The 27,109-nt window shown below is 45.7% G+C and overlaps 1 protein-coding gene across 1 annotated transcript; it reads right to left on the bottom strand.

Moving 5' to 3' along the window:
- Window positions 1–1,776: 1,776 nt before the first annotated feature.
- On the bottom strand, window positions 1,777–26,866 carry LOC135545560 (cysteine-rich and transmembrane domain-containing protein 1-like). The gene is made up of 3 exons (XM_064973248.1): window positions 26,648–26,866; window positions 7,139–7,468; window positions 1,777–2,867 (listed from the first exon to the last, which is right to left on the bottom strand). Exons 2-3 carry the CDS (start codon window positions 7,446–7,448, stop codon window positions 2,764–2,766), a joined length of 414 nt encoding a protein of 137 aa, XP_064829320.1. The 5' UTR covers window positions 7,449–7,468; window positions 26,648–26,866; the 3' UTR covers window positions 1,777–2,763.
- Window positions 26,867–27,109: the final 243 nt, after the last annotated feature.

Raw genomic sequence — 27,109 nt, 5'->3', positions numbered from 1 at the left:
ACATTCCTAAATCTGAACGCTATACAGCGTTTGATCATGTGCATCTACGACAATGTTATTTGGCTTACACATATTTCGAGACCAAGAAAAATAGTTCAAATCTTGCTATCACCTGTCTGCCACCCCACTGGGGTTCAATCCCTGCTATCACCTGTCTGCCTCCCCACTGGGGTTCAATCCCTGCTATCACCTGTCTGCCTCCCCACTGGGGTTCAATCCCTGCTATTACCTGTGTGCCTCCCCACTGGGGTTCAATCCCTGCTATCACCTGTCTGCCTCCCCACTGGGGTTCAATCCCTGCTATCACCTGTCTGCCTCCCCACTGGGGTTCAATCCCTGCTATTACCTGTCTGCCTCCCCACTGGGGTTCAATCCCTGCTATTACCTGTCTGCCTCCCCACTGGGGTTCAATCCCTGCTATCACCTGTCTGCCTCCCCACTGGGGTTCAAACCCTGCTATCACCTGTCTTCCTCCCCACTGGGGTTCAAACCCTGCTATCACCTGTCTTCCTCCCCACGAGTTCAATCCCTGCTATCACCTGTCTTCCTCCCCACGAGTTCAATCCCTGCTATCATCTGTCTGCCTCCCCACTGGGGTTCAATCCCTGCGTCCACCACCCCACTCCCCAGCCAAGGTCACGGCAGTCCAACTTGACTCCCCAGCCAAGCTCATGGCAGTTCAGCAGTACAAAAAGACTCCGATCTATCCTGGAACCAATTACTAACGATCAAAATCTATAAACACACTCACAACATCAACTAGAGTAAAACATGTTCCAGATACTACCTCTACTGTAAAACACACACCAGATACTACATCTACTGTAAAACACACACCAGATACTACCTCTACTGTAAAACACACACCAGATACTACACATATAGTAAAACACACACCAGATACTACATCTACTGTAAAACACACACCAGATACTACACATACAGTAAAACACACACCAGATACTACATCTACTGTAAAACACACACCAGATACTACACATACAGTAAAACACACACCAGATACTACATCTACTGTAAAACACACACCAGATACTACACATACAGTAAAACACACACACACCAGATACTTCACATACAGTAAAACACACACCAGATACTACACATACAGTAAAACACACACCAGATACTACATCTACTGTAAAACACACACCAGATACTACACATACAGTAAAACACACACACACCAGATACTTCACATACAGTAAAACACACACCAGATACTTCACATACAGTAAAACACACACCAGATACCTCTACTACAGTAAAACACACACCAGATACTACGTCTACTGTAAAACACACACACCAGATACTACACATACAGTAAAACACATACCAGATACTACCTCCACTGTAACACACACCAGATACTACCTCTACTGTAAAACACACACACCAGATACTACACATACAGTAAAACACATACCAGATACTACCTCCACTGTAAAACACACACCACATACTACCTCTACTGTAAAACACACACACCAGATACTACACATACAGTAAAACACACACCAGATACTACCTCCACTGTAAAACACACACCAGATACTACCTCCACTGTAAAACACACACCAGATACTACCTCTACTGTAAAACACACACACCAGATACTATACATACAGTAAAACACATACCAGATACTACCTCCACTGTAAAACACACACCAGATACTACCTCTACTGTAAAACACACACCAGATACTACCTCTACTGACTAAGACCACCAGACAATGAAAGACACCAGACAATGTTGACTGTTTTGGGAATAATTTATTCTTAACGCAAGATTCTCATGTAAGGCAAAGTCATCTACATAAACATTCACCATTTAAAAAATGTTTCATGTTCTCTCCTTCAAGGAATGAGGGTATTAAAAAGAAAATAGCAATCAAATCATATTAATTCAGGATTAAAAAATTCAAACAGGAAAAAAATGTTGCAAGCATAGGAACAATATTACATGAAACCAAACATGACATTTTCATTGTCATCGTCTTTCAAAATGCATTCAATTTGTTGTTATAGGATTCATCCTAAGAAAAACAGGCAGTAGCTGTTGTGCAAACATAACAGAGAGGACGGTTCAAACTTCGGCAGCGTACAGTGGGGGGTTGACAGGGAGGTGGGGGACACTGTAGCTTACTGGCTTCCATTGGTCTAGGTAGCCATGACTGATATGGCGTAGATAGAGAGTCATTTGATATGGTGTTTTAGGATTTATGGTGTAGGGAATAAGGGGTGGTTTGACTAGAGGTTTGTTCGGAAGGAGGGATGCAGGAGAAGTACCTTGCAGAGGTAAGAGGTTAAAGTGCCCAGGAGAGAGAGCGTGTATGCATGCATGTGTGTCGTCTACAGTAGAACGCCTGAGATCTGAGTGCATATTCTGTGTGTTGTCTTTGAGCAGGAGTTTGTGTTCCACAAGAAGCATTATCTACAGTACAGCGCCTGAGATTTAGAGAACATACACCGGCTTCAGGGCAGAGGACAGCCCTGGGAGGGGCTAGGTCAGGTGGTACGGTGGTTGGGGCTGGACAGCAGGAGTGCAAAGGTTAAGGAGAGAGAGAAGGATTAAGGTGGTAAGGGCAGATGGAGGGATAGTGTGTTAGGTGAGACTGGGTCAGTGGTTTAGACTCAGGGGTCAAAGGTTAGGTTAAGATGAAAGGGACTTTGCGTTAAGGGTTAGGAGGCCAAGGGTCAGAGCAGGTAAGGGTCAAAGGTAAATGTCAGGGGTCAGACGTTATGTGAGCATGTCCCACAAGCAGCAGCAGCAGAGAGCCGTCCAACAGGCAGTCAGACACGTGTCGCCTGAATCATCTCTTCTCCTCTCCTCCACCACGTACACTAGAGAGAGGAGAAAGAGAGGTAGACATTCACTTAAAGTTAAACCTTTACAACTGCCAGTAAAACATGTTTTATTGTCACAAACACAGGAAAAGTGCAGTAAAATGTGTTATTTTACAGGGTCAGCCATATAGTATGGTTAATAGACCTGCTCAAGGGTACAGACAGATTTTCACCTTGTTGGCTTGGGAATTCAGACCAACACCCTTGAAGTTACTGGCCCAACTCTAACCGCTAGGCTACCTGCCACCCTTGGAATACACACGTGACAGACACGTCGGCCTAACAACCTACTCTTCTTGTTATCTTTGGTACATTTGCTGTTAGTCATTAATGTGTACACACACACACACAACTTCGGAAGGCTGCCATCTTGAGTGAGGTAAGCTTTGTGTTACCTGAGTGACAAGGTACTGCCGCAGTAGAAAGGGACTGCTCTCTAGCAACAGTTGCCAGGCAGTAAGTTATGCTGCATTCATAACCAAGTTGGGAAGGTAGTATTTACCAAGTACAACTAGAAAAAATCTATTTGAATGGCCCTCCAACTGGTAATTACTAGTGTGAAACTCAGCTATCATCCTGAGCTCCCACTTCTCCAACATGCTGACCTCTGACGTCATCTATTTAGGAAATTACCTTGATAAACAGCATTTCTCGGGCAGTTTAGTGCAACAAAAATGTATTTATAAAAAGCAATCTATTAATGTTTTTTTAACACTATATAATTTGTTTACAAGCGTGATAGCTGTACTTTAGTTTATGGCTTAGGAAAATTGTTGGCGATTAGCCAATCAGTGTTTCTCAAGTTCAAAGCACATAAATGCATCCAACTGGTATTTACGACTTCACAACTAGTAAATTTCCACCTCCCACTTGGTTATGAATGCAGCATTAACCTCCCATTGCCTGGTTTCTTAAAGGGGCAGTCCACTATTCACCGCTGAGTGGGTCTTATACAGATAAACAAACAAAGGGCAGTCTGGAAAATTTGCTTCCTGCTTTAACTCCTTTGAAACAATGCCCCTTTAATCATGGTATGACCAGGACAAAATAGTTGATTCAAGCAGAAACAGATCTGGCTATCATGTGATTAGCTTCAACATAAAAACCTTCCACTTTAAGAACACACACCAGGATACTGATATAAAAAGGACAATATAAAACAGACTCGTTAATCTTTTACTTAGGACGCTGATAGTGTTCCATCAAAAGAGAGTACTTTGATGTAGGGAAATTGACCTTTGAATAGCCTAATACTTGCCAATCCTAATACTTGCCAATCCTAATAGCAGAGGTAATGGAAACTTACTGAATGAAAGACGATTGTGTTAGAATTAGGGTTGCAAAGGGAGGGTGTACTACTGGAAACATTCAGATTTTACCAGCAAAATACCAGAATTTTGGTATCTTTCAAAGATGTTATGTAATCACAAGACATCTATCTAGTGACCCTTTTGGGTACTTATCTGTAATTATCTCTGGCCCTCTGTGAGGGTTTATCACCTGTAAAATATATGAAATTATTAAATACGAGGATTTTAAAATAAATTGAATGACAAAAGCTGTAAAACATTACCCTACATTTAACCAACGTGGCTCAATTCGGGCTTATGTAGCAAAATTTGGAATTGTGTTTTTCACATCAAATAAATAGCTAGAAAATTGTATATCATACACTACAGTTGAGGAACATTGGGAAAGTAATTCTGCTTTGAAAGTTGATAAACTTGTAACCTCACTTTTGAGAAAATGGACCTTGAATGTTTTGGTACTACTACTGGAGAGCTCTTTGTCTACACCCATTCAGCATCGTTCACACCTTCTTAAGTTTTATCCCCACCCAGCTCTTTAAGGATTCACATGTGAGGCCATGTACTAAACAACCTAAGATTTCAAGACTAAAGGCTGGTTTATACTAGGGGTGTGTTCGTAAATCCAATCTGGAGCGCCAATGTTTGCTCAGAGTGCGCTCCAGGCGTTCGTAACTCAGAACGTTTTGCTCTCGGAGCATTCAGAATGCACACTGGACGCTCTGGCCAAGGGTTGATCTGAGCGTTCTAACCTAACAACAACAGTCAAGCACCCAAGCTAACGTTGGCTAGCTACTTCCAGACACAAAATGAAGGAACTGCTCACTCTGCCCATTTTACTCGCCTTAGCATAGCTGATTAGGCTGTTTTTATGTTATCCAGAGCATTGGTGACTGCAACTGTGCTGCTGGCAACAATTTAATCATGCTTTTTTACTGACACCAGACATATTCAGCGGGTGTTAAGCGTTTGTAAATTCTGCGCTCTGGAATCGGAGTACATAGCCAGAGCGAATTTACCAGCTACATCTATCGACAGTTGTCGCAGCGACATTGTTAACATTCTATTGAGATTGGTACTTGCATAGTGGAGTCTTTTGTTTAGACATGTAGCTAGCTATGAACCATAATCCCATCTCTCTAACATTACTACCCTGCATGAATCTGCAGGTAGCTAACTAACCAGGTTCAATGTTAGCTAGCTAGCTAGCTATAACTAGCAATGCAAATGGCTCTGAGACACAAATAATATTACTAGCTAGCGAGCCAGCCAGGTAACTTTAGCTAAATATCTAGCAGTACGCTTTAACTGAAATGAAAACGACTTTGACAAAATTAGAAATGTGTATTATCTGAAAATGTTGCTAGCTAGACTATCTTACCCGTATACATGGATGGACGCTTCTCCCTCTCTGTCACGGTTGCCTTAGTTTGAAGATGTAATCAGGAGACAGGTGGTTTACACAACAGCCTTCTGTGCGTTCTCTTTTCGACTCCTTCTGCATATTTGCAATCAAAAGCCTGAATTTTCTCCATCTCCTTAGCTATCATTATCTAATTCCATCGGGCATTCAACTGATTTCAAAACCCAGTCCTCCAGAAAGTGGAGACCAACATGTTTGCAGTTCTACTACATGATATCTTACAAAAAAGCTGCGTTAGAATGGATTACCTACACATATTGACCAGCTGTTATAGACAGAAGCGCGCTACATGGCAGACCAATCCGAACTCATCTCTAGGCATGTCCAGCCCATCCGTTATCTCAGCCAATTATGGCTAGCTGGAAGGTCTTTTTCAGTGGCTCAACCACCTAGGCTCGTAATTTTAACAATTGTATTCGTATTTACAGATGACATACAAGTTTGTTATTAAGGCACATGAAAGTTCACATGTTCCAGAAGTCATTTCTGCCCAAAATAAAAAATGTGATTTAAAAAAATAGAGTTTATATTTAAAAGCCTGGTTTCCTGAAATGAGTCGCAAATATGAACTATCAACTTAGTGAAGACCATGTGTGTTAAGTATGAGGGTTTCAGCATGAAATATCCTTTATCTTTTTACACACCTATTGATTTGACTACGTCAGTATGTTCTTGTCATCAATGCTTTGGCGTCAAACTGGTGTATACAAATGTGGAAAAACCTGTTTTTGCTTTGTCATTATGTGGTATTGTGTGTAGATCGAGGGGAAAAAAATGTAAATCATTTTTAGAATAAGGTTGTAAAGTAACAAAATGTGGAAAAAGTCAAGGGGTCTGAATACTTTCCGAAGGCACTATATGAATATATTTTTTGAAAACGTATTCAAGTATAAATTACCAAATCGATGATAGATTGCCATAGATGTTCTGTTAATTACCTAAATTACTGAAGATTCTGGTAAATTACTGGTAGCTTTGCAGCCTTAGTCAGAACTGTCTGGACCACTGGTTCCCAGTGAATGTACTGGATTCACTTCATCTGATTCACCAAGTCAAGGGCCTGAAGTACCTCATCTGATTCAACTAGTCAAGGGCCTGAAGTACCTCATCTGATTCACCTAGTCAAGGGCCTGAAGTACCTCATCTGATTCATCTAGTCAAGGGCCTGAAATACCTCATCTGATTCATCTAGTCAAGGGCCTGAAGTAGCTCATCTGATTCACCTAGTCAATGGCTTGATGATGAGTTGAATCAGGTGTGCAAGCTATAGAAAATATCAAATACCTGGAACGGATTGGGGTCCCCAAGGAGAGGTTTGAGAACCACTGGTATAAACAACATTGTTCCCAAAGCACATCCAGTCTCTTTGCATACCATGTAGTCAAGGCGAACAATATCCTATCTTACCCTCTTCACCCCTCCCTTTCTCCCTCTCCTCTTCCTCCACTCACCTTCTCGTGCTTATCTTCCTCCCCTCCCTTTCTCACTCCTCTTCTCCCCTCTCTTCAATTCCTCCCCTCCTTCCCCCTCTTTCTCACCTGTGTTTTTGGGTGCCTCTCCATACATGGGTCCTGGGGGTGGTCCTCCCTGCCATCCAAACTGGGGCTGTCCTGGGTACGCCCCCTGGTAGGGGCCTGCTTGTCCCTGGCCAGGGTAGGGTCCAGGAGGGCCCCCGGGGCCAGCAGGGTAGGCCGGGTAGGCCGGGTTTTGAGGAGGGAATCCACCAGGCTGCTCCATGTTGACGGGGTAGCCCTGGGGAGGGTATCCCTGCTGAGGATAGCCCTGCGCAGGGTAACTGGGGGCCGTGGGGCCTGGGCCCTGGTACGGAGGAGGCTGCTCAAAATTCATCTGCTAGACAACAGAGACACCTGGAGAAAGAGAGGGGAAAGGAGGAGGGGGAGAGCTAATTTGAATGTAACTGAACTGAGAGAGAATGAGGAAGGACCATTTATGAAAGTAAATGGGGAAAAAAGGAGAGAGATTGGAGGAGGAGAGGGACAAACAAAAGTATTGTTGCAGTTTCACTGCCCTGCAAAGTCAACACAGGGCGGAGTCCCAGTAGTCAGTGGCTGTCATGGCCAGGAGTCCCTAGAAGTCCCATTAGCCAGTGGTTGTCATGGCACGGAGGCCTTAGGAGTCCCATTAGCCAGCGGTTGGCCAGGAGTCCATAGTTAAAGACATTCTGAAAAGAGGCCCTTGGTGATTTAACTGTTGCCACGACAACACACGTTTCTAGAACATAAAGGTTCCACCCACAGAGAGCTATGAACTAGGTCAGGGGTGGTCAACCCTACTCCTGAACAGATACGGCAGTGCAAGCTTTTGTGCCAGAAGGTCTGGAGCAAAGCTCTCCAGTAGTAGAGGTTTAGTCCATGTCCAGGTTAATAACCTTAGTATCACTGGTGTATCACCGGTTTCCCTGTGTAAGTCATCCGCATGGCCAGGGGCCATTGTCCCTCCAAGTTGTATTATTGGAATGTGACAAGGCAACGGTAGGCTTTAGGACCATACAAAGCCTGAGTGCATCGTGACTCACACCCCTGAACCTGAAATGGAGTAGCCTAGCCTCTCTGCTCTCTACCCAGCTAACAACACACACACACACACACACACACACACACACAGAGTAAGGAGACACTAAAACACAGTAAACAGAGTAAATAATACACACTGTAAAACAATGAAGTAGCTTCTGGCTGTGACTACTAGCTGTGTGTGCGCGAGCGGACTCAAGAAATAAAAAGTCTATGTAACAAGGTTGACGTACATGTAAAACATTCTGCTGGTTTAGATTCTCGGCCTAGAAGACCATTAAGCCCCTATGCTGGGTCTGTTTAGTAGTGAAACACTGCCTCTCCCCCATCAGCTGGGAATGCCACAGCACAACAAACTGCAGGACAGAAGGAAAGTGGGCCAGTGCTGTCCATCCATCCCTCGCTGGGCTATTTTCACACACACAGTGTTTGCTGTAAATACCTAAAGCCGAGCGTCAGTCAGTCAGTCCCTTCCTCCCTCCCCCACACCCTCCCACTCACAACCTGGAGAACATCACCTGACCAGATCATCTCTGGGTCATTTCTAGGTTTTCATGTCTGAGTTATTGGTGTTCAAGCAGGTAGAAATCCGTCCGGTATGACGTAGCACCGGGATACAGTCTCTCTCACTACACTGGAAGTCAATGGGAATATGACTTTCAGATGTAAAAAGTCTGTAAAAAAATCATACATGTCAGATTTCAATACTGGCTGATGTCATCGTGACGGAGGTTGTCTTCTCACAATGAGACATTGATCATATTTCTTTACGATATTCCTATCTCAAGAAAGTTTTCATTTAACAGAGGGTCTAACATTTCTCCTGTCCGTCTGCCTCTTCAGTCCAGGGTGCATTGCATGGTGCAGTTGCCAAGGTCAAACTCCACTCTGTGAGGCACATCAATCTGCAGGTTGAACATGGTGAGATTGTAGACTCAAATGTTTTACAGCTAACTAGCTTCTTTACATGCTGACAGTCTTCGGTATTATTGTGTGTAGTTACTACCTAACTAGCTAGTGACAGAGGACGCATGGACCTCCTATTAGAGACAGGCCTTTTGTTAAGTAAATCAGGTGATAAATGAGGTTCTAGGGAGGCTGGAGTGGGTCAGATGATTATCCAAAACACAGAGCCCTAGTGGTCTACTAAGAACATGATAGAAAAACACAAGTTCCAAATTGAGACCGGTCAGATCAAGAGGAATATTTTCTTTACATTTTTAACCTGGCATAACTTCACTTCCTGTAATCTGTATGTTGTGAGTAGTCCTACTATTCCTGTAATCTGTGTGTTTTGAGTAGTCCTAATATTCCTGTAATCTGTGTGTTTTGAGTAGTCCTACTATTACTGTAATCTGTGTGCTTTGAGTAGTCCTACTATTCCTGTAATCTGTGTGTTTTGAGTAATCCTAATATTCCTGTAATCTGTGTGTTTTGAGTAATCCTAATCTTCCTGTAATCTGTGTGTGTTTTGAGTAATCCTAATCTTCCTGTAATCTGTGTGTGTTTTGAGTAATCCTAATCTTCCTGTAATCTGTGTGTTTTGAGTAATCCTAATATTCCTGTAATCTGTGTGTGTTTTGAGTAATCCTAATCTTCCTGTAATCTGTGTGTTTTGAGTAGTCCTAATCTTCCTGTAATCTGTGTGTGTTTTGAGTAATCCTAATCTTCCTGTAATCTGTGTGTGTTTTGAGTAGTCCTAATCTTCCTGTAATCTGTGTGTGTTTTGAGTAGTCCTAATCTTCCTGTAATCTGTGTGTTTTGAGTAATCCTAATCTTTGTAATCTGTGTGTGTTTTGAGTAATCCTAATCTTCCTGTAATCTGTGTGTGTTTTGAGTAGTCCTAATCTTCCTGTAATCTGTGTGTGTTTTGAGTAGTCCTAATCTTCCTGTAATCTGTGTGTTTTGAGTAGTCCTAATCTTCACCTGCTGAAAATATGAATAATCACCACACATTCTGTGTGTGTGCCTTGATGTGACCTGAAGGGTTATTAAACCCAGCAGGTAGCCTAGTGGTTAGAGCGTTGGGCCAGTAACCGAAAGGTCGCTAGGTCTAAATCTGTCATTCTGCCCCTGAACAAGGCAGTTAACCCACTTTTGCTAGGCGGTCATTACTGACTTAAATAAAGTTAAATAAAAACACACACTGTTAACAGATGGTAAAAGTCACGGACGATTAGTAAAACTCAAACCAAGTTTATTCACCCAAAGGGCTGATCAGACAAAAAAAATTGTTTCAACGGTATTGAAAACATTTCCAAATACCCTGAATACCATACAGTTTTATAGAGAGTGATCTCAGTATAAAACTGAAATCTGAAAAACAAAGACCCAACTGTGGGAGAGAGACTCCTGACTGTACAACTGAAGACCCTTTTTCAATATCGTTGAATCTATTTCTTGGAAGTTTTTCAGCACATTTGAATATTACTTAATAGCTACTTAAGTAAATACCTGCAGTCAACTTGTACAATACGTTAAGAGATAAAGCAGATGACATTATGAAGATTAACAAGAACAGTTGAGCCAGTCATGTGTTTGTTTGTAAATAGCCCAACAGGATTAAGTGGGAGCAGGTGTGTCCAGCTGTGTTGACAGAAGTCACGTTTTCTATTGTAAGTCAGCAGGGTTTTTTTGCTTCAATATTTCGAGAATAAACTTAAAATGTAATTTCAAAAATAAAGTAAAAATTTGTAGTATAAAGTCAACATTTTAAAAATGAAGTCACAGGTATATTTGAAGATGAAAGTATGGGGTAACTGCATGTCTCCTCTCCCTTTCTGTGTGCTCGTCACCGATGAAATGCCTCAGAAGACTGGTGGAACTATACTTTAGAATTGGCTTTAGTAAGAAGGAACTCCTTGCTGTTTTAGCACATAATAACCATATTATTATAATCATTAGGACCTGGAAGAGGTTGTGCCACAGATTATTTTCAGAAGGAGAAACCATGGTTACATATGTAGGTGTGTGTATGCAGGTGTGTGTATGTATTCAGGTTGTGTGTATGTATTCAGGTTGTGTGTGTGGGTGGTTAAAAGTAGGGGCAAAACCAGCAAATGGCCATTAATCTAATACACTTGTTCAAACAGGCGTCACTGTGCACTAATGCTTATCAATTTAACGATCTAATAACTCATTCAAACAGGCGTCACTGCTCACTCACGCTTATCAATCTAATAATCTACTAATTTGCGCACACACCAAGTTTCCCCCTGTCAATTTCAGACTATAGGCAAACACTCTAACGAGTGTGCTTTATGAGCACAGACAAACAATGTTCTTGTCACTGAAAAATTTGTGTTTCAGACATAAGGAAGTGGATGGCAGTAAATGTTCTACTTTTAAACTCGGACAAAACAGAGATGCTTGTTCTAGGTCCCAAGAAACAAAGAGATCTTCTCTTGAATCTGACAATTAATCTTTATGGTTGTGCAGTCGTCTCAAATAAAACTGTGAAGGACCTCGGCGTTACTCTGGACCCTGATCTCTCTTTTGATGAACATATCAAGACTGTTTCAATGATAGCTTTTTTCCATCTACATAACATTGCAAACATCAGAAACTTTATGTCCAAAAATGATGCAGAAAAATTTATCCATGCTTTTGTCACTTCTAGGTTAGACTACTGCAATGCTCTACTTTCCGGCTACCTGGATAAAGCACTAAATAAACTTCAGTTAGTGCTAAATACGGCTGCTAGAATCCTGACTAGAACCAAGAAATGTGATCATATTACTCCAGTGCTAGCCTCTCTACACTGGCTTCCTGTTAAGGCTAGTTCTGATTTCAAGGTTTTACTGCTAACCTACATAGCATTACATGGGCTATGTTTCTGATATTGTTCCTATAATTTCTAAGCAAACAGCTGAAGGCAGGGCTTTCTCCTATAGAGCTCCATTTTTATGGAGTGGTCTGCCTATTCGTGTGAGAGACGCAGACTCGGTCTCGACCTTTCATCTCTTCAGTAGGTCCTATGATTGACTGTACTCTGGCCCAAACCCTTTTACAGGGGCTGAGTCACTGGCTTACTGGTGCTCTTCCATGCCGTCCCTAGGAGGGGTGGGCCACTTGAGTGGGTTGAGTCACTGACTTGATCTTCCTGTCCGGGTTGGCGCCCCCCCCCTTGGGTTGTGCCGTGAGAGAGATCTCTGTGGGCTATACTCAGTCTCAGGATAGTAAGTTGGTGATTGAAGATATCCCTCTAGTGGTGTGGGGGATGTGCTTTGGCAAAGTGGGTGGGGTTATATCCTGCCTGGTTGGCCCTCTCCAGGGGTATAGTCGGACGGGGCCACAGTGTCTCTTGACCCCTCCTGTCTCAGCCTCCAGTATTTATGCTGCAATAGTTTGTGTCGGGGGCTAGGGTCAGTCTGTTATATCTGGAGTATTTCACCTGTCTTATCCAGTGTCCTGTGTGAATTTAGGTATGTACACTCTCTCGCTCACTCCCCCTCTCCCTCGATGACTCCTTGTTGTCCCCAGTCCACCTGGTCGTGCTGCTGCTCCAGTTTCAACTGTTCTGCTTGCGCCTATGGAACAATGACCTGTTAACCGGACGTGCTACCTGTCCCAGGCCTGCTGTTTTCAACTCTCTAGAGACAACAGGAGCGGTAGAGATACTCTGAATGATCGGCTATGAAAAGCCAACTGACATTTACTCCTGAGGTGCTGACCTGTTGCACCCTCTACAACCACTGTGATTATTATTATTTGACTGCTGGTCATCTATGAACATTTGAACATCTAGGCCATGTTATGTTGTAATCTCCACCCGGCTCAGCCAGAAGAGGACTGGCCACGCCTCATAGCCTGGCTCCTCTCTAGGTTGGGGCAACAGGGTAGCTTAATAGTTAGAGCGTTTAGCTAGGAACCAAAAGGTTGCAAGTTCAAATCCCCGAGCTGACAATGTACCAATCTGTCATTTTGCCCCTGAACAAGGCAGTTAACCCACTGTTCCTAGACCGTCATTGAAAATAAGAATTTGTTCTTAACTGACTTGCCTAGTTAAATAAAGGTAATAAAAATAAAAAGGTTTCTTCCAAGGTTCTGGCCTTTCTAGGGAGTTTTTCCTAGCCACCGTGCTTCTACACCTGCATAGTTTGGGGTTTTAGGCTGGGTTTCTGTGACATCAGCTGATGTAAGAAGGGCTTTATAAATACATTTGATTGATTGACTGAAAGAATGAGAAGAGACCTGGGGTTGAGTCCCTGTCAGTCACTGAATGAGAAGAGACCTGAGGTTGAGACCCTGTCAGTCACTGAATGAAAAGAGACCTGGGGTTGAGTCCCTGTCAGTCACTGAATGAGAAGAGACCTGGGGTTGAGACCCTGTCAGTCACTGAATGAGAAGAGACCTGAGGTTGAGACCCTGTCAGTCACTGAATGAAAAGAGACCTGGGGTTGAGTCCCTGTCAGTCACTGAATGAGAAGAGACCTGGGGTTGAGACCCTGTCAGTCACTGAATGAGAAGAGACCTGAGGTTGAGACCCTGTCAGTCACTGAATGAGAAGAGACCTGGGGTTGAGTCCCTGTCAGTCACTGAATGAGAAGAGACCTGGGGTTGAGTCCCTGTCAGTCACTGAATGAGAAGAGACCTGAGGTTGAGACCCTGTCAGTCACTGAATGAAAAGAGACCTGGGGTTGAGTCCCTGTCAGTCACTGAATGAGAAGAGACCTGGGGTTGAGACCCTGTCAGTCACTGAATGAGAAGAGACCTGGGGTTGAGTCCCTGTCAGTCACTGAATGAGAAGAGACCTGGGGTTGAGTCCCTGTCAGTCACTGAATGAGAAGAGACCTTGGGTTGAGTCCCTGTCAGTCACTGAATGAGAAGAGACCTGGGGTTGAGTCCCTGTCAGTCACTGAATGAGAAGAGACCTGAGGTTGAGACCCTGTTAGTCACTGAATGAGAAGAGACCTGAGGTTGAGATCCTGTCAGTCACTGAATGAGAAGAGACCTGGGTTTGAGTCCCTGTCAGTCACTGAATGAGAAGAGACCTGGGGTTGAGTCCCTGTCAGTCACTGAATGAGAAGAGACCTTGGGTTGAGTCCCTGTCAGTCACTGAATGAGAAGAGACCTGGGGTTGAGTCCCTGTCAGTCACTGAATGAGAAGAGACCTGGGGTTGAGACCCTGTCAGTCACTGAATGAGAAGAGACCTGGGGTTGAGTCCCTGTCAGTCACTGAATGAGAAGACTTCCGGTTCCGGTTGGAGCGAGCGGTCGCATCTACACTTCGGTCCGCAGGTAGTATAACTTTTCATTACATTTCATTACATTTCGTTATAGTACAACGGTTTGATTTGTCTTATCTTAGCAATTTCTTCTTAGCTAGCTACACAGCCGTCTTTGTATCAACGACAATTGCATATTATCGTATTTCGTCGTCCTAACGTATCTGCCCAGCAGCTAGCTAAGCAGCTAGCTAACATCCACTGTCCACTAGCACTGTAGAAACTATTACACTCAACTGAACGACTCGATTAGCGTAGTGTCAGCTAGCTACATAGTTGTCTTCGCTGTCTTTGTATCCAAGATAATTGTGCAGTTTAGAGTGTGTAGACTTAGAGTGATTATCTTAATTTACCGAGGTTAGCTAGCCAGCTATTTGTCGTCCTTAACGTAGGAAATGCTGCTAGCTAGCTAGCCAACAGCTAGCCAACCTCTACCGAATTGAACTCCAACTACCCGGTCAACATTCCGCGTCGCTCCACAGGTAGTATCACATCTTTCATTTCACTTCATTACAGTACAACGGTTTGATTTGTTTGATCGTAGCTAGCCAGCTACATAGCCGTCTTTGTATCTAAGACAATTGTGTAGTCTAGAGCGATTTTCTAGGTTAGCTGGCCAGCTATTGTCGGTCTTTCAACGTAGCTAGCCAGCTAGCCCCGAATAGCAGCACTGTAGTAACTATTACAGTACAACGGTTTGTTTTGTTTGATCGTAGCTAGCTAGCTACATAGCCGTCTTTGTATCTAAGACAATTGTGTAGCCTAGAGCGATTTTCTAGGTTAGCTGGCCAGCTATTGTCGTTCTCTTAACGTAGCTAGCCAGCTAGCCCCGAATAGCAGCACTGTAGTAACTATTACAGTACAACGGTTTGTTTTGTTTGATCGTAGCTAGCTAGCTACATAGCCGTCTTTGTATCTAAGTCAATTGTTTAGCCTAGAGCGATTTTCTAGGTTAGCTACATCGCAGCCACTACCAGCTAGCCTACTCCAGCAGTACTGTACCATTTCAATCATTTTAGTCTATAAGATTCTTGCTACGTAAGCTTAACTTTCTGAACATTCGAGACGTGTAGTCCACTTGTCATTCCAATCTCCTTTGCATTAGCGTAGCCTCTTCTGTACCCTGTCAACTATGTGTCTATCTATCCCTGTTCTCTCCTCTCTGCACAGACCATACAAACGCTCCACACCGCGTGGCCGCGCCACCCTAATCTGGTGGTCCCAGCGCGCACGACCCACGTGGAGTTCCTGGTCTCCGGTAGCCTCTGGAACTGCCGATCTGCGGCCAACAAGGCAGAGTTCATCTCAGCCTATGCCTCCCTCCAGTCCCTCGACTTCCTGGCACTGACGGAAACATGGATCACCACAGATAACACTGCTACTCCTACTGCTCTCTCTTCGTCCGCCCACGTGTTCTCGCACACCCCGAGAGCTTCTGGTCAGCGGGGTGGTGGCACCGGGATCCTCATCTCTCCCAAGTGGTCATTCTCTCTCTCTCCCCTTACCCATCTATCTATCGCCTCCTTTGAATTCCATGCTGTCACAGTTACCAGCCCTTTCAAGCTTAACATCCTTATCATTTATCGCCCTCCAGGTTCCTCGGAGAGTTCATCAATGAGCTTGATGCCTTGATAAGCTCCTTTCCTGAGGACGGCTCACCTCTCACAGTCCTGGGCGACTTTAACCTCCCCACGTCTACCTTTGACTCATTCCTCTCTGCCTCCTTCTTTCCACTCCTCTCCTCTTTTGACCTCACCCTCTCACCTTCCCCCCTACTCACAAGGCAGGCAATACGCTCGACCTCATCTTTACTAGATGCTGTTCTTCCACTAACCTCATTGCAACTCCCCTCCAAGTCTCCGACCACTACCTTGTATCCTTTTCCCTCTCGCTCTCATCCAACACTTCCCACACTGCCCCTACTCGGATGGTATCGCGCCGTCCCAACCTTCGCTCTCTCTCCCCCGCTACTCTCTCCTCTTCCATCCTATCATCTCTTCCCTCTGCTCATACCTTCTCCAACCTTTCTCCTGAGTCTGCCTCCTCAACCCTCCTCTCTTCCCTTTCTGCATCCTTTGACTCTCTATGTCCCCTATCCTCCAGGCCGGCTCGGTCCTCCCCTCCCGCTCCGTGGCTCGATGACTCATTGCGAGCTCACAGAACAGAGCTCCGGGCAGCCGAGCGGAAATGGAGGAAAACCGCCTCCCTGCGGACCTGGCATCCTTTCACTCCCTCCTCTCTACATTTTCCTCCTCTGTCTCTGCTGCTAAAGCCACTTTCTACCACTCTAAATTCCAAGCATCTGCCTCTAACCCTAGGAAGCTCTTTGCCACCTTCTCCTCCCTCCTGAATCCTCCTCCCCCTCCCCCCCTCCTCCCTCTCTGCAGATGACTTCGTCAACCATTTTGAAAAGAAGGTCGACGACATCCGATCCTCGTTTGCTAAGTCAAACGACACCGCTGGTTCTGCTCACACTGCCCTACCCTGTGCTCTGACCTCTTTCTCCCCTCTCTCTCCAGATGAAATCTCGCTTCTTGTGACGGCCGGCCGCCCAACAACCTGCCCGCTTGACCCTATCCCCTCCTCTCTTCTCCAGACCATCTCCGGGGACCTTCTCCCTTACCTCACCTCGCTCATCAACTCATCCCTGACCGCTGGCTACGTCCCTTCCGTCTTCAAGAGAGCGAGAGTTGCACCCCCTTCTGAAAAAACCTACACTCGATCCCTCCGATGTCAACAACTACAGACCAGTATCCCTTCTTTCTTTTCTCTCCAAAACTCTTGAACGTGCCGTCCTTGGCCAGCTCTCCCACTATCTCTCTCAGAATGACCTTCTTGATCCAAATCAGTCAGGTTTCAAGACTAGTCATTCAACTGAGACTGCTCTTCTCTGTATCACGGAGGCGCTCCGCACTGCTAAAGCTAACTCTCTCTCCTCTGCTCTCATCCTTCTAGACCTATCGGCTGCCTTCGATACTGTGAACCATCAGATCCTCCTCTCCACCCTCTCCGAGTTGGGCATCTCCGGCGCGGCCCACGCTTGGATTGCGTCCTACCTGACAGGTCGCTCCTACCAGGTGGCGTGGCGAGAATCTGTCTCCTCGCCACGCGCTCTCACCACTGGTGTCCCCCAGGGCTCTGTTCTAGGCCCTCTCCTATTCTCGCTATACACCAAGTCACTTGGCTCTGTCATAACCTCACATGGTCTCTCCTATCATTGCTATGCAGACGACACACAATTAATCTTCTCCTTTCCCCTTCTGATGACCAGGTGGCGAATCGCATCTCTGCATGTCTGGCAGACATATCAGTGTGGATGACGGATCACCACCTCAAGCTGAACCTCGGCAAGACGGAGCTGCTCTTCCTCCCGGGGAAGGACTGCCCGTTCCATGACCTCGCCATCACGGTTGACAACTCCGTTGTGTCGTCCTCCCAGAGCGCTAAGAACCTTGGCGTGATCCTGGACAACACCCTGTCGTTCTCAACCAACATCATGGCGGTGGCCCGTTCCTGTAGGTTCATGCTCTACAACATCCGCAGAGTACGACCCTGCCTCACACAGGAAGCGGCGCAGGTCCTAATCCAGGCACTTGTCATCTCCCGTCTGGATTACTGCAACTCGCTGTTGGCTGGGCTCCCTGCCTGTGCCATTAAACCCCTACAACTCATCCAGAACGCCGCAGCCCGTCTGGTGTTCAACCTTCCCAAGTTCTCTCACGTCACCCCGCTCCTCCGCTCTCACTGGCTTCCAGTTGAAGCTCGCATCCGCTACAAGACCATGGTGCTTGCCTACGGAGCTGTGAGGGGAACGGCACCGCAGTACCTCCAGGCTCTGATCAGGCCCTACACCCAAGCAAGGGCACTGCGTTCATCCACCTCTGGCCTGCTCGCCTCCCTACCATTGAGGAAGTACAGTTCCCGCTCAGCCCAGTCAAAACTGTTCGCTGCTCTGGCCCCCAATGGTGGAACAAACTCCCTCACGACGCCAGGACAGCGGAGTCAATCACCACCTTCCGGAGACACCTGAAACCCCACCTCTTCAAGGAATACCTAGGATAAGATAAGTAATCCTTCTCACCCCCCCTTAATGATTTAGATGCACTATTGTAAAGTGGCTGTTCCACTGGATGTCAGAAGGTGAATTCACCAATTTGTAAGTCGCTCTGGATAAGAGCGTCTGCTAAATGACTTAAATGTAATGTAAATGTAAGAGACCTGGGGTTGAGTCCCTGTCAGTCACTGAATGAGAAGAGACCTGAGGTTGAGACCCTGTCAGTCACTGAATGAGAAGAGACCTGAGGTTGAGATCCTGTCAGTCACTGAATGAGAAGAGACCTGGGTTTGAGTCCCTGTCAGTCACTGAATGAGAAGAGACCTGGGGTTGAGTCCCTGTCAGTCACTGAATGAGAAGAGACCTGGGGTTGAGTCCCTGTCAGTCACTGAATGAGAAGAGACCTGGGGTTGAGTCCCTGTCAGTCACTGAATGAGAAGAGACCTGGGGTTGAGTCCCTGTCAGTCACTGAATGAGAAGAGACCTGGGGTTGAGTCCCTGTCAGTCACTGAATGAGAAGAGACCTTGGGTTGAGTCCCTGTCAGTCACTGAATGAGAAGAGACCTGGGGTTGAGTCCCTGTCAGTCACTGAATGAGAAGAGACCTGAGGTTGAGACCCTGTCAGTCTGCCCTGTCAATGTGCTACAACATTCTGCTGAGTAGCCTCGGCGAAATCGGTGCATAATGGCAACTATTAATGACTTTACCCATGGTGCTTTACTAGGGGAGTATTTCCCCCTTATTGGCCCCCTAACAACTACAGGCTATGTGAGCACACTAAATAAAACAAATGAACGTGGGATCCTGGGGACCGGGGGCTGTGTGTGTGTATGTCAAGCTGATGTCCCATGTCACTGATCTGGGTTGAATCTGATCGTCACGGGTCTCAGGTATGTGTAATTTTAACTGACTTGTCCGGAATGGCCCATGCATTTCCGAACGTCACTGAGAGAGAGAGAGAGAATAATTTATAGTGCTGCTTCTGTTCTTGCTTTGGAGAGGAGCGTAGGACGTGTAGCTTGCTGCTGGCCAATCACAAGTCATCAAGGCGGAAATAGGCTAAAGACATAGAGCCTTGCTCCTTGTGTGGCAAGAGTTAAGAGATATCTAATCAATGGAAGGAGGGTTTAAAATTATGTAATTCAAAGTTAAAGGAAAAGGATAGTCTACAATGCACAAGAGCCAACAGGGAGGCTGCTACTTAATATTCTGAATGGAGTTGTTGTTATTTGTAACTGTAGGATGTGAAAGCACATGCATTTCAGCCTCAATTAGCCTAGCTAGCTAACGTTAGCTGGCTTAACTAGCTTCTCGTTCCGGTTTCATGCAGTCAAGACAGGTACTACATAATCATATTTGATGATAAATAACTTAGCTATGGCAGTTATTAGTCTACTATAGCGTGAGTCGGCTTGGTGCCTCTCCCTCACTCCTCCCTGCTCCCCGTGTCACTCGCTCAGAGTACGATCCCTCCCCCGCCTGCTAGTGGCACCTCTCTCCCTCCCTCCCTCCTCCCTGCTCCCCATGTCACTTGCTCAGAGTACGATCCCTCCCCCGCCTGCTAGTGGCACCTCTCTCCCTCCCTCCCTCCTCCCTGCTCCCCATGTCACTTGCTCAGAGTACGATCCCTCCCCCGCCTGCTAGTGGCACCCTCCCTCCCTCCCTCCCTCCTCCCTGCTCCCCATGTCACTCGCTCAGAGTACGATCCCTCCCCGCCTGCTAGTGGCACCTCTCTCCCCCTCCCTCCCTCCTCCCTGCTCCCCATGTCACTCGCTCAGAGTACGATCCCTCCCCGCCTGCTAGTGGCACCTCTCTCCCTCCCTCCCTCCCTCCTCCCTGCTCCCCATGTCAGCTCAGAGTACGATCCCTCCCCGCCTGCTAGTGGCACCCTCCCTCCCTCCCTCCTCCCTGCTCCCCATGTCACTCGCTCAGAGTACGATCCCTCCCCGCCTGCTAGTGGCACCTCCCTCCCTCCCTCCTCCTGCTCCCTCCCTCCCTCCCTGCTCCCCATGTCACTCAGAGTCAGAGTGGCACCTCTCCCTCCCTCCCTCCCTCCTCCCTGCTCCCCATGTCATCCCCCCGCCTGCTAGTGGCACCTCCTCCCTCCCTCCCTCCCTCCTCCCTGCTCCCCATGTCACTCGCTCAGAGTACGATCCCTCCCCCGCCTGCTAGTGGCACCTCTCTCCCTCCCTCCCTCCCTCCTCCCTGCTCCCCATGTCACTCGCTCAGAGTACGATCCCTCCCCGCCTGCTAGTGGCACTCTCCCCTCCTCCCTCCCCTCCCTCCCTGCTCCCTATGTCCTCCCTCCCCCGCCTCTAGTGGCACCCTGCTCCCCATGTGAGCACGATCCCTCCCCGCCTGCTAGTGGCACCTCCCTCCCTCCCTCCTCCCTGCTCCCCATGTCACTCGCTCAGAGTACGATCCCTCCCCCGCCTGCTAGTGGCACCTCTCTCCCTCCCTCCCTCCCTCCTCCCTGCTCCCCATGTCACTCGCTCAGAGTACGATCCCTCCCCCGCCTGCTAGTGGCACCTCTCTCCCTCCCTCCTCCCTGCTCCCCATGTCACTCGCTCAGAGTACGATCCCTCCCCGCCTGCTAGTGGCACCCTCTCCCTCCCTCCTCCCTGCTCCCCATGTCACTCGCTCAGAGTACGATCCCTCCCCCGCCTGCTAGTGGCACCTCTCCCTCCTCCCTCCCTCCTCACGCTCCCCATTCATCAGATCCCTCCCCGCCTGCTAGTGGCACCTCTCTCCCTCCTCTCACGCTTTATCAGCTCCGGTTAATAAAGTCGTTTCAAAAAAAAAAAAAATTCTGCAGCTTCCCTCACTGGGATCGGATCGGTTCTGGATCCGACCAGGTTTATTCACAACGTGTCTAGTGGTCCTCGTGTCCGTTCGGAACGGGTCTCTATATTTAAAAAAAAAAATGTTTTATGCATATCGGGTCCGGGTGAGAAAGCCCCAGGTCCATTTCAGATCGTGTCCAACTTTTTTGACCCATGAAGACCTCTATTACATAGGCTATCAATAAATAATCACTGATCTGACGTGACTTGGTTGGTAGCCTAGCATAATATCTCCTTTCTATCGCCTATGTCTTCAAGGATGGGAGGAATGAAGAATACATAGGTTATCCCACAACAGGGCATCATCTCAGTTATGGTGCTAATTTAGGCAGCCGCTGGTTGACCTTATAGAGGCTGTTAGGTTAGAATAATGGACCGTATTATTGCGGTTTCAGACTGGGCTTTAGCCAAACCCCTGTCCCTCTGCCCCCCTGCCCCATGGCTATGCAAAGTACATGACAGGGGTTTGGAGGCAGCCCATGAAGCGATATTCTTCTCCATGTAATCCATAGCTTACATTCACAAGATAATACACATAGGCCTATGAGGTTACTGCACTGGAATGGTACATAAAACACCACCACACACAGAGTTAACCTTTCATTCTGACATGTAGGCTGCTGGCCTCGCTGTTCTCTCTAAAATACTATACAAGGTGTTGGCATATGCAGGAGATTGAGGAAAACATTTTAGCGTATTCAAAAGGGCACCATGACAGAGACTGATGACAGGGTCTCTTCACATTCTGACAATGCACCATGGCCAATAAAACGGTATTGATTTGGGGATACCGTGTGTGTGTGTGCGCGCAGTGCAGTGAACCATGTGTGAACGAGTGCGATAGAGACACCCCCCCTCTACCACACACACACACACACATCTCTACCTATGTATGTAGCCACACTTACTTGGATGAAATACCTCATCCAGTCTGTGATTCCCCCTGAAAAGACCCAATCTGTGGCACAACCTCTTCCAGGTCCTAATGATTATAATAATATGGTTATTATGTGCTAAAACAGCAAGGAGTTCCTTCTTACTAAAGCCAATTCTAAAGTATAGTTCCACCAGTCTTCTGAGGCATTTCATCGGTGACGAGCACACAGAAAGGGAGAGGAGACATGCAGTTACCCCATACTTTCCTCTTCAAATATACCTGTGACTTCATTTTTAAAATGTTGACTTTATTCTACAAATATTCCCTACAGTAGAATGATTTTTGTTCAAAATGTGTGGTTAAGAACCAAAACACAATTACATTATAAATTAGGCCGACACACAGGGGCGTCATGCACTCCAAAACTCTGAGGGGGCACAAAGTACATGAGGATGGCTGGTAGCTGGTCCAGAGGGGGTTATGCCCAGTCTGGAAATTGGAGAATTTTGAATTTTTCAAACACTTGAAACAGCCTTATCCTGCAATCTAGAGCCATAGTCATTATACTTAGTTCTATGTAAAAAAATAAAAAGATATGTTTATTTTTCTGAATATCTAAACATACCTCTTGAGCTCTCAGTAATCATACTGTAGGGACGTCTAGTTTTCCTTCACAGAAAATAATGCAACACATTCAGCAGAAAATAGCTTTGTTTTCATCAGATGACAACAGAAGTGCGACTCTATTTGGTTGGCAGACACACAAGTAGATGAGCTTACAATGAAAAAAAGCCATGTATTTTCTGCAGAAACAATGCATGGCCATCATATTTATGTTTATCACAGAAAGAATGTAGCTAGCTACATCTCCTAATGTTTTGTTTAAAGTTCATCTTACATTATACCAGAGAAAAGGAGGCTGGTTACGCAGAGAAAAGTACCGGAGAAAATCATCTACACATCAGTCAGAACGCTGTCTGGAGACAGAATGCCAGTTCCTGAATTCTCATCCGAGTGGAGAAGGGTAACTGAAGCACAACATTAGTGTAACGGCTGTCGGTGGAAGAAGGTGAGGACCAATGCGCAGCGTGGTACGTGTTCATCTTTTTAATAAAGTAAACTGAACACTGAAAAACAACAACAGGAACAGTTCTGTCTGGTGTAGACACACAAAGACTGAAAACAACCACCCACAAAACACAATCGAAAACAGGCAACCTAAATATGGTTCTCAATCAGGGAAAACGATTGACAGCTGCCTCTGATTGAGAACCATACCAGGCCAAACACAGAAATAGAAAATCATAGAAAACCTAACATAGACAACCCACCCAACTCACACCCTGACCATACTAAAACAAAAGACAAAACAAAGGAACTAAGGTCAGAACGTGACAATTAGGCTGATGCCAAGCTAAAATTACAATAAGAAGCATTTTACATCTGTGTTTACAATACACAGCAACATATTTCTTACGAGTTCAATCTTTTTTTCCTGCATTAATGAGACCCCTAAATATAACTTGCTAGTTAATCTAAGTAAGTGGCTGAATTAATATGGTGACTTCATATTGTGTTAGCTTTCTACCGTGTTGGCAAAGTCAAAGCTCTTTAGATTAGTTATTTGTACAGCTGCCACCATCTTGATTTCCTTGCATTTTTTTCTCCCCTCCCCTCATCTCCGAGCAGAGCACAGGCCGGTTGCCCTAGCAACTACACACAGACAGTGTGCTCCTGTCCTCATGCTGTTCTTCCTTCAGACAAGCATGCATCAAAACTTAATTTGCACAATGTCTCTCGTTCACATTCGCTTGTAAATGTCCAAACTCACCAAAAATGACATTCAGTAGCTCCTACCTATACATGTAAACTCAGCAAAAAAAGAAATGTCATCTCACTGTCAACTGCGTTTAGTTTCAGCAAATTTAACATGTGGAAATATTTGTATGAACATAACAAGATTCAACAACTGAGACATAAACTGAACAAGTTCCAAAGACATGTGATTAACAGAAATTGAATAACGTGTCCCTGAACAAAGGGGGGTCAAAATCAAAAGTAGCAGTCAGTATCTGATGTGGCCACCAGCTGCATTAAGTACTGCAGTGCATCTCCTCTTCGTGGACTGCACCAGATTTGCCAGTTCTTGCTGTGAGATGTTACCCCACTCTTCCACCAAGGCACATGCAAGTTCCCAGACATTTCTGGGGGGAATGGCCCTCACCCTCCGATTCAGCAGGTCTCAGAAGTGCTCAATGGATCTGAGATCCGGGCTCTTCACTGGCCACGGCAGAACACTGACATTCCCGTCTTGCAGGAAATCACGCACAGAACAAGCAGTATGGCTGGTGGCATTGTCATGCTGGAGGGTCCTGTCAGGATGAGCCTGCGGGAAAGGTACTACATGAGGGAGGAGGATGTCTTCCCTGTAACACACAGCGTTGAGATTGCCTGCAATGACAACAAGCTCAGTCCGATGATGCTGTGACACACCGCCCCAGACCATGACGGACCTTACACCTCCAAATCGATCCCTCTCCAGAGTACAGGGCTCGGTGTAATACTTATTCCTTCAACGATAAACGCAAATACGACCATCACCCCTGGTGAGACAAAACCGCAACTTGTGAGTGAAGATCACTTTTTGCCAGTCCTGTATGGTCCAGCATCGGTGAGTTTGTGCTCATAGGCAACATTTTTGCCGGTTATTTCTGGTGAGGACCTGCCTTACAGTAGGCCTACAGACCCTCAGTCCAGCCTCTCTCAGCCTATTGTGGACAGTCTGAGCACTGATGGAGGGATTGTGTGTTTCTGTTATAACTCGGGCAGTTGTTGTTGCCATCCTGTACCTGTCCCAGAGGTGTGATGTTCAGATGTACCGATCCTGTGCAGGTGTTGTTACATGTGGTCTGCCACTGTGAGGATGATCAGCTGTCCATCCTGTCTCCCTGTAGCGCTGTCTTAGGCATCTCAAAGTACAAACATTGCAATTTATTTCCCAGGCCACATCTGCAGTCCTCAGGCCTCCTTGCAGCATGCCTAAGGCACGTTCATGCAGATGAGCAGGGACCCTGGCCACATCTGCAGTCCTCATGCCTCCTTGCAGCATGCCTAAGGCACGTTCATGCAGATGAGCAGGGACCCGGGCATCTTTCTTTTGGTGTTTTTCAGAGTCAGTAGAAAGGCCTCTTTAGTGTCCTAAGTTTTCATAACTTTGACCTTAATTGCCTACCGTCTGTAAGCTGTTAGTGTCTTAAAAAACGTTCCACTGGTGCATGTTCATTAACTGTGTATGGTTCATTGAACAAGCATGAGAAACAGTGTTTAAACCCTTTACAATGAAGATCTGTGAAGTTATTTGGATTTTTACGAATTATCTTTGAAAGACAGGGTCCTGAAAAAGGGACGTTTCTTTTTTTGCTGAGTTTATAACTTTTTGAGCTGGATTGCCTGTCTTTGCAATTTGTTCATTTTTGTTTGTTCTCATTAGCATATGTAGTTAGCAGCCTCCATTGTAGCAGCCTCCATTGTGCTTATTTTATTAGCATTCTGGTAGACGCCCAATGCGATTTTTGTTCCTCTTTTAGCACCCCCTTGTGTACTAAACCGGTAATAGCATATATCTTATATCTTGGTATGACAGAAGGACAGTATGACGACATACTGGATACAGCCCAACCCTAATGTATGGTTCCAGGATTACACTGAGTGTATGGTTCCAGTATATGATGAGAGAATGTAACATACGTTTCTAACACAATAAGATCCCATTCCTAAATGAGTAAATGTCCAGGGTTATAATAGTGAACTAGGTCTAGTAGAACCACAGCCGGCTGGGGCATAGATCACACTCATCAAGAGATGACTGTTGAAATGGAAAGAACTGGGATGATATTTCAACATTGTGCGGTTGCTAGTCTAAAATACGCTCTCAATTAGGTTTATTTTTCCTGCCACGTCCTTTATAGGCTAAATTTAAGTCTTTGCTGTGTAATAGTCTATTATCAGGCGTCTCTACAGCGTTGTTGGAGGGTCTCATGTTAGCCTACAGTGTTGTTGCATTGATGACATGTTAATGGAACAAAACACTTGACTCGCATCTTCGGCTTTATCAACAACTAACTGCTTGATAACATTGTTTTCTACAGCGTCGTATATAGATAGACCTATTGTTGATATGCTGTGATAGCTTAACATTTTTAAAGTGGCCTAAATAAAAATTAGTCACTATCACGAATTATATCATAGCTAATGATATGTCCGACGCGACTTTCTCCCTTTCACATTCAATAGTTGCAATTTATATCAAAAAAGTATTGTTGGATAAAATGCTTCCGGAGAAACAGACCACTGCGTGCTCGCTACAACAAGACAAAGATGGAATAATACAACACCTGCACAGGGCCACAGCCCAAGAACAACGATGTCGGGTTGCAATTGTCCAACAGTCCGCAACTTCGAGTTAGGCAATGTTCACAGACATATGGTGCTCAATAAAATAATATCACCTACCTTCAGAGAAATGATATCACTTATCAACAGACAGTCAAGCTCCTCTTCAAAAAAAAACTATTCGGCGTGATCTATATTGCTAATTTCTTGTTCTTTTTTTCCGCACTGAACGACCACCTCGTCTTAAAACTCAGTGCGTTTCTCTCGGTTGTGTTGGAACCGTGACGTCATCCCGATGGTGGTGCGAGGGGTTTGCGTTGGGAAAGCACATTTCACTGGTTGACTGTGGTGAATTGTCGTTGTTTCACGGACCAATCAGGGCAAAGAGCGGTGAGAGTCTCGTGTATGGGACTCATGGAAAGTGGTGACCACTGATCATCTGACTTGCTTGGTCATTCATTATACATCACAGAAAGATGTGACGAAATAAATAGAAATAGGACAGTGAATGTGTCTTATAAATTGAGCAAGCCATACTTATCATTTTCTAGCTTCTTTGATTGATTCATATTTATATATTTG

Source organism: Oncorhynchus masou, chromosome 9 (assembly GCF_036934945.1).
Source record: "Oncorhynchus masou masou isolate Uvic2021 chromosome 9, UVic_Omas_1.1, whole genome shotgun sequence".
In the NCBI taxonomy this organism is placed as follows: domain Eukaryota; kingdom Metazoa; phylum Chordata; class Actinopteri; order Salmoniformes; family Salmonidae; genus Oncorhynchus; species Oncorhynchus masou.
This window is presented reverse-complemented; position numbering and strand designations above follow the sequence as displayed.

Excerpts from the sequence above, each read along its gene's own strand:
- LOC135545560 (XM_064973248.1), bottom strand. The coding sequence starts at position 7,448 with ATGAATTTTGAGCAGCCTCCTCCGTACCAGGGCCCAGGCCCCACGGCC. Across the intron at positions 2,868-7,138 it reads AGAGGCACCCAAAAACACAG|TGTACGTGGTGGAGGAGAGG; the intron begins GTGAGAAAGAGG and ends TCCTCTCTCTAG.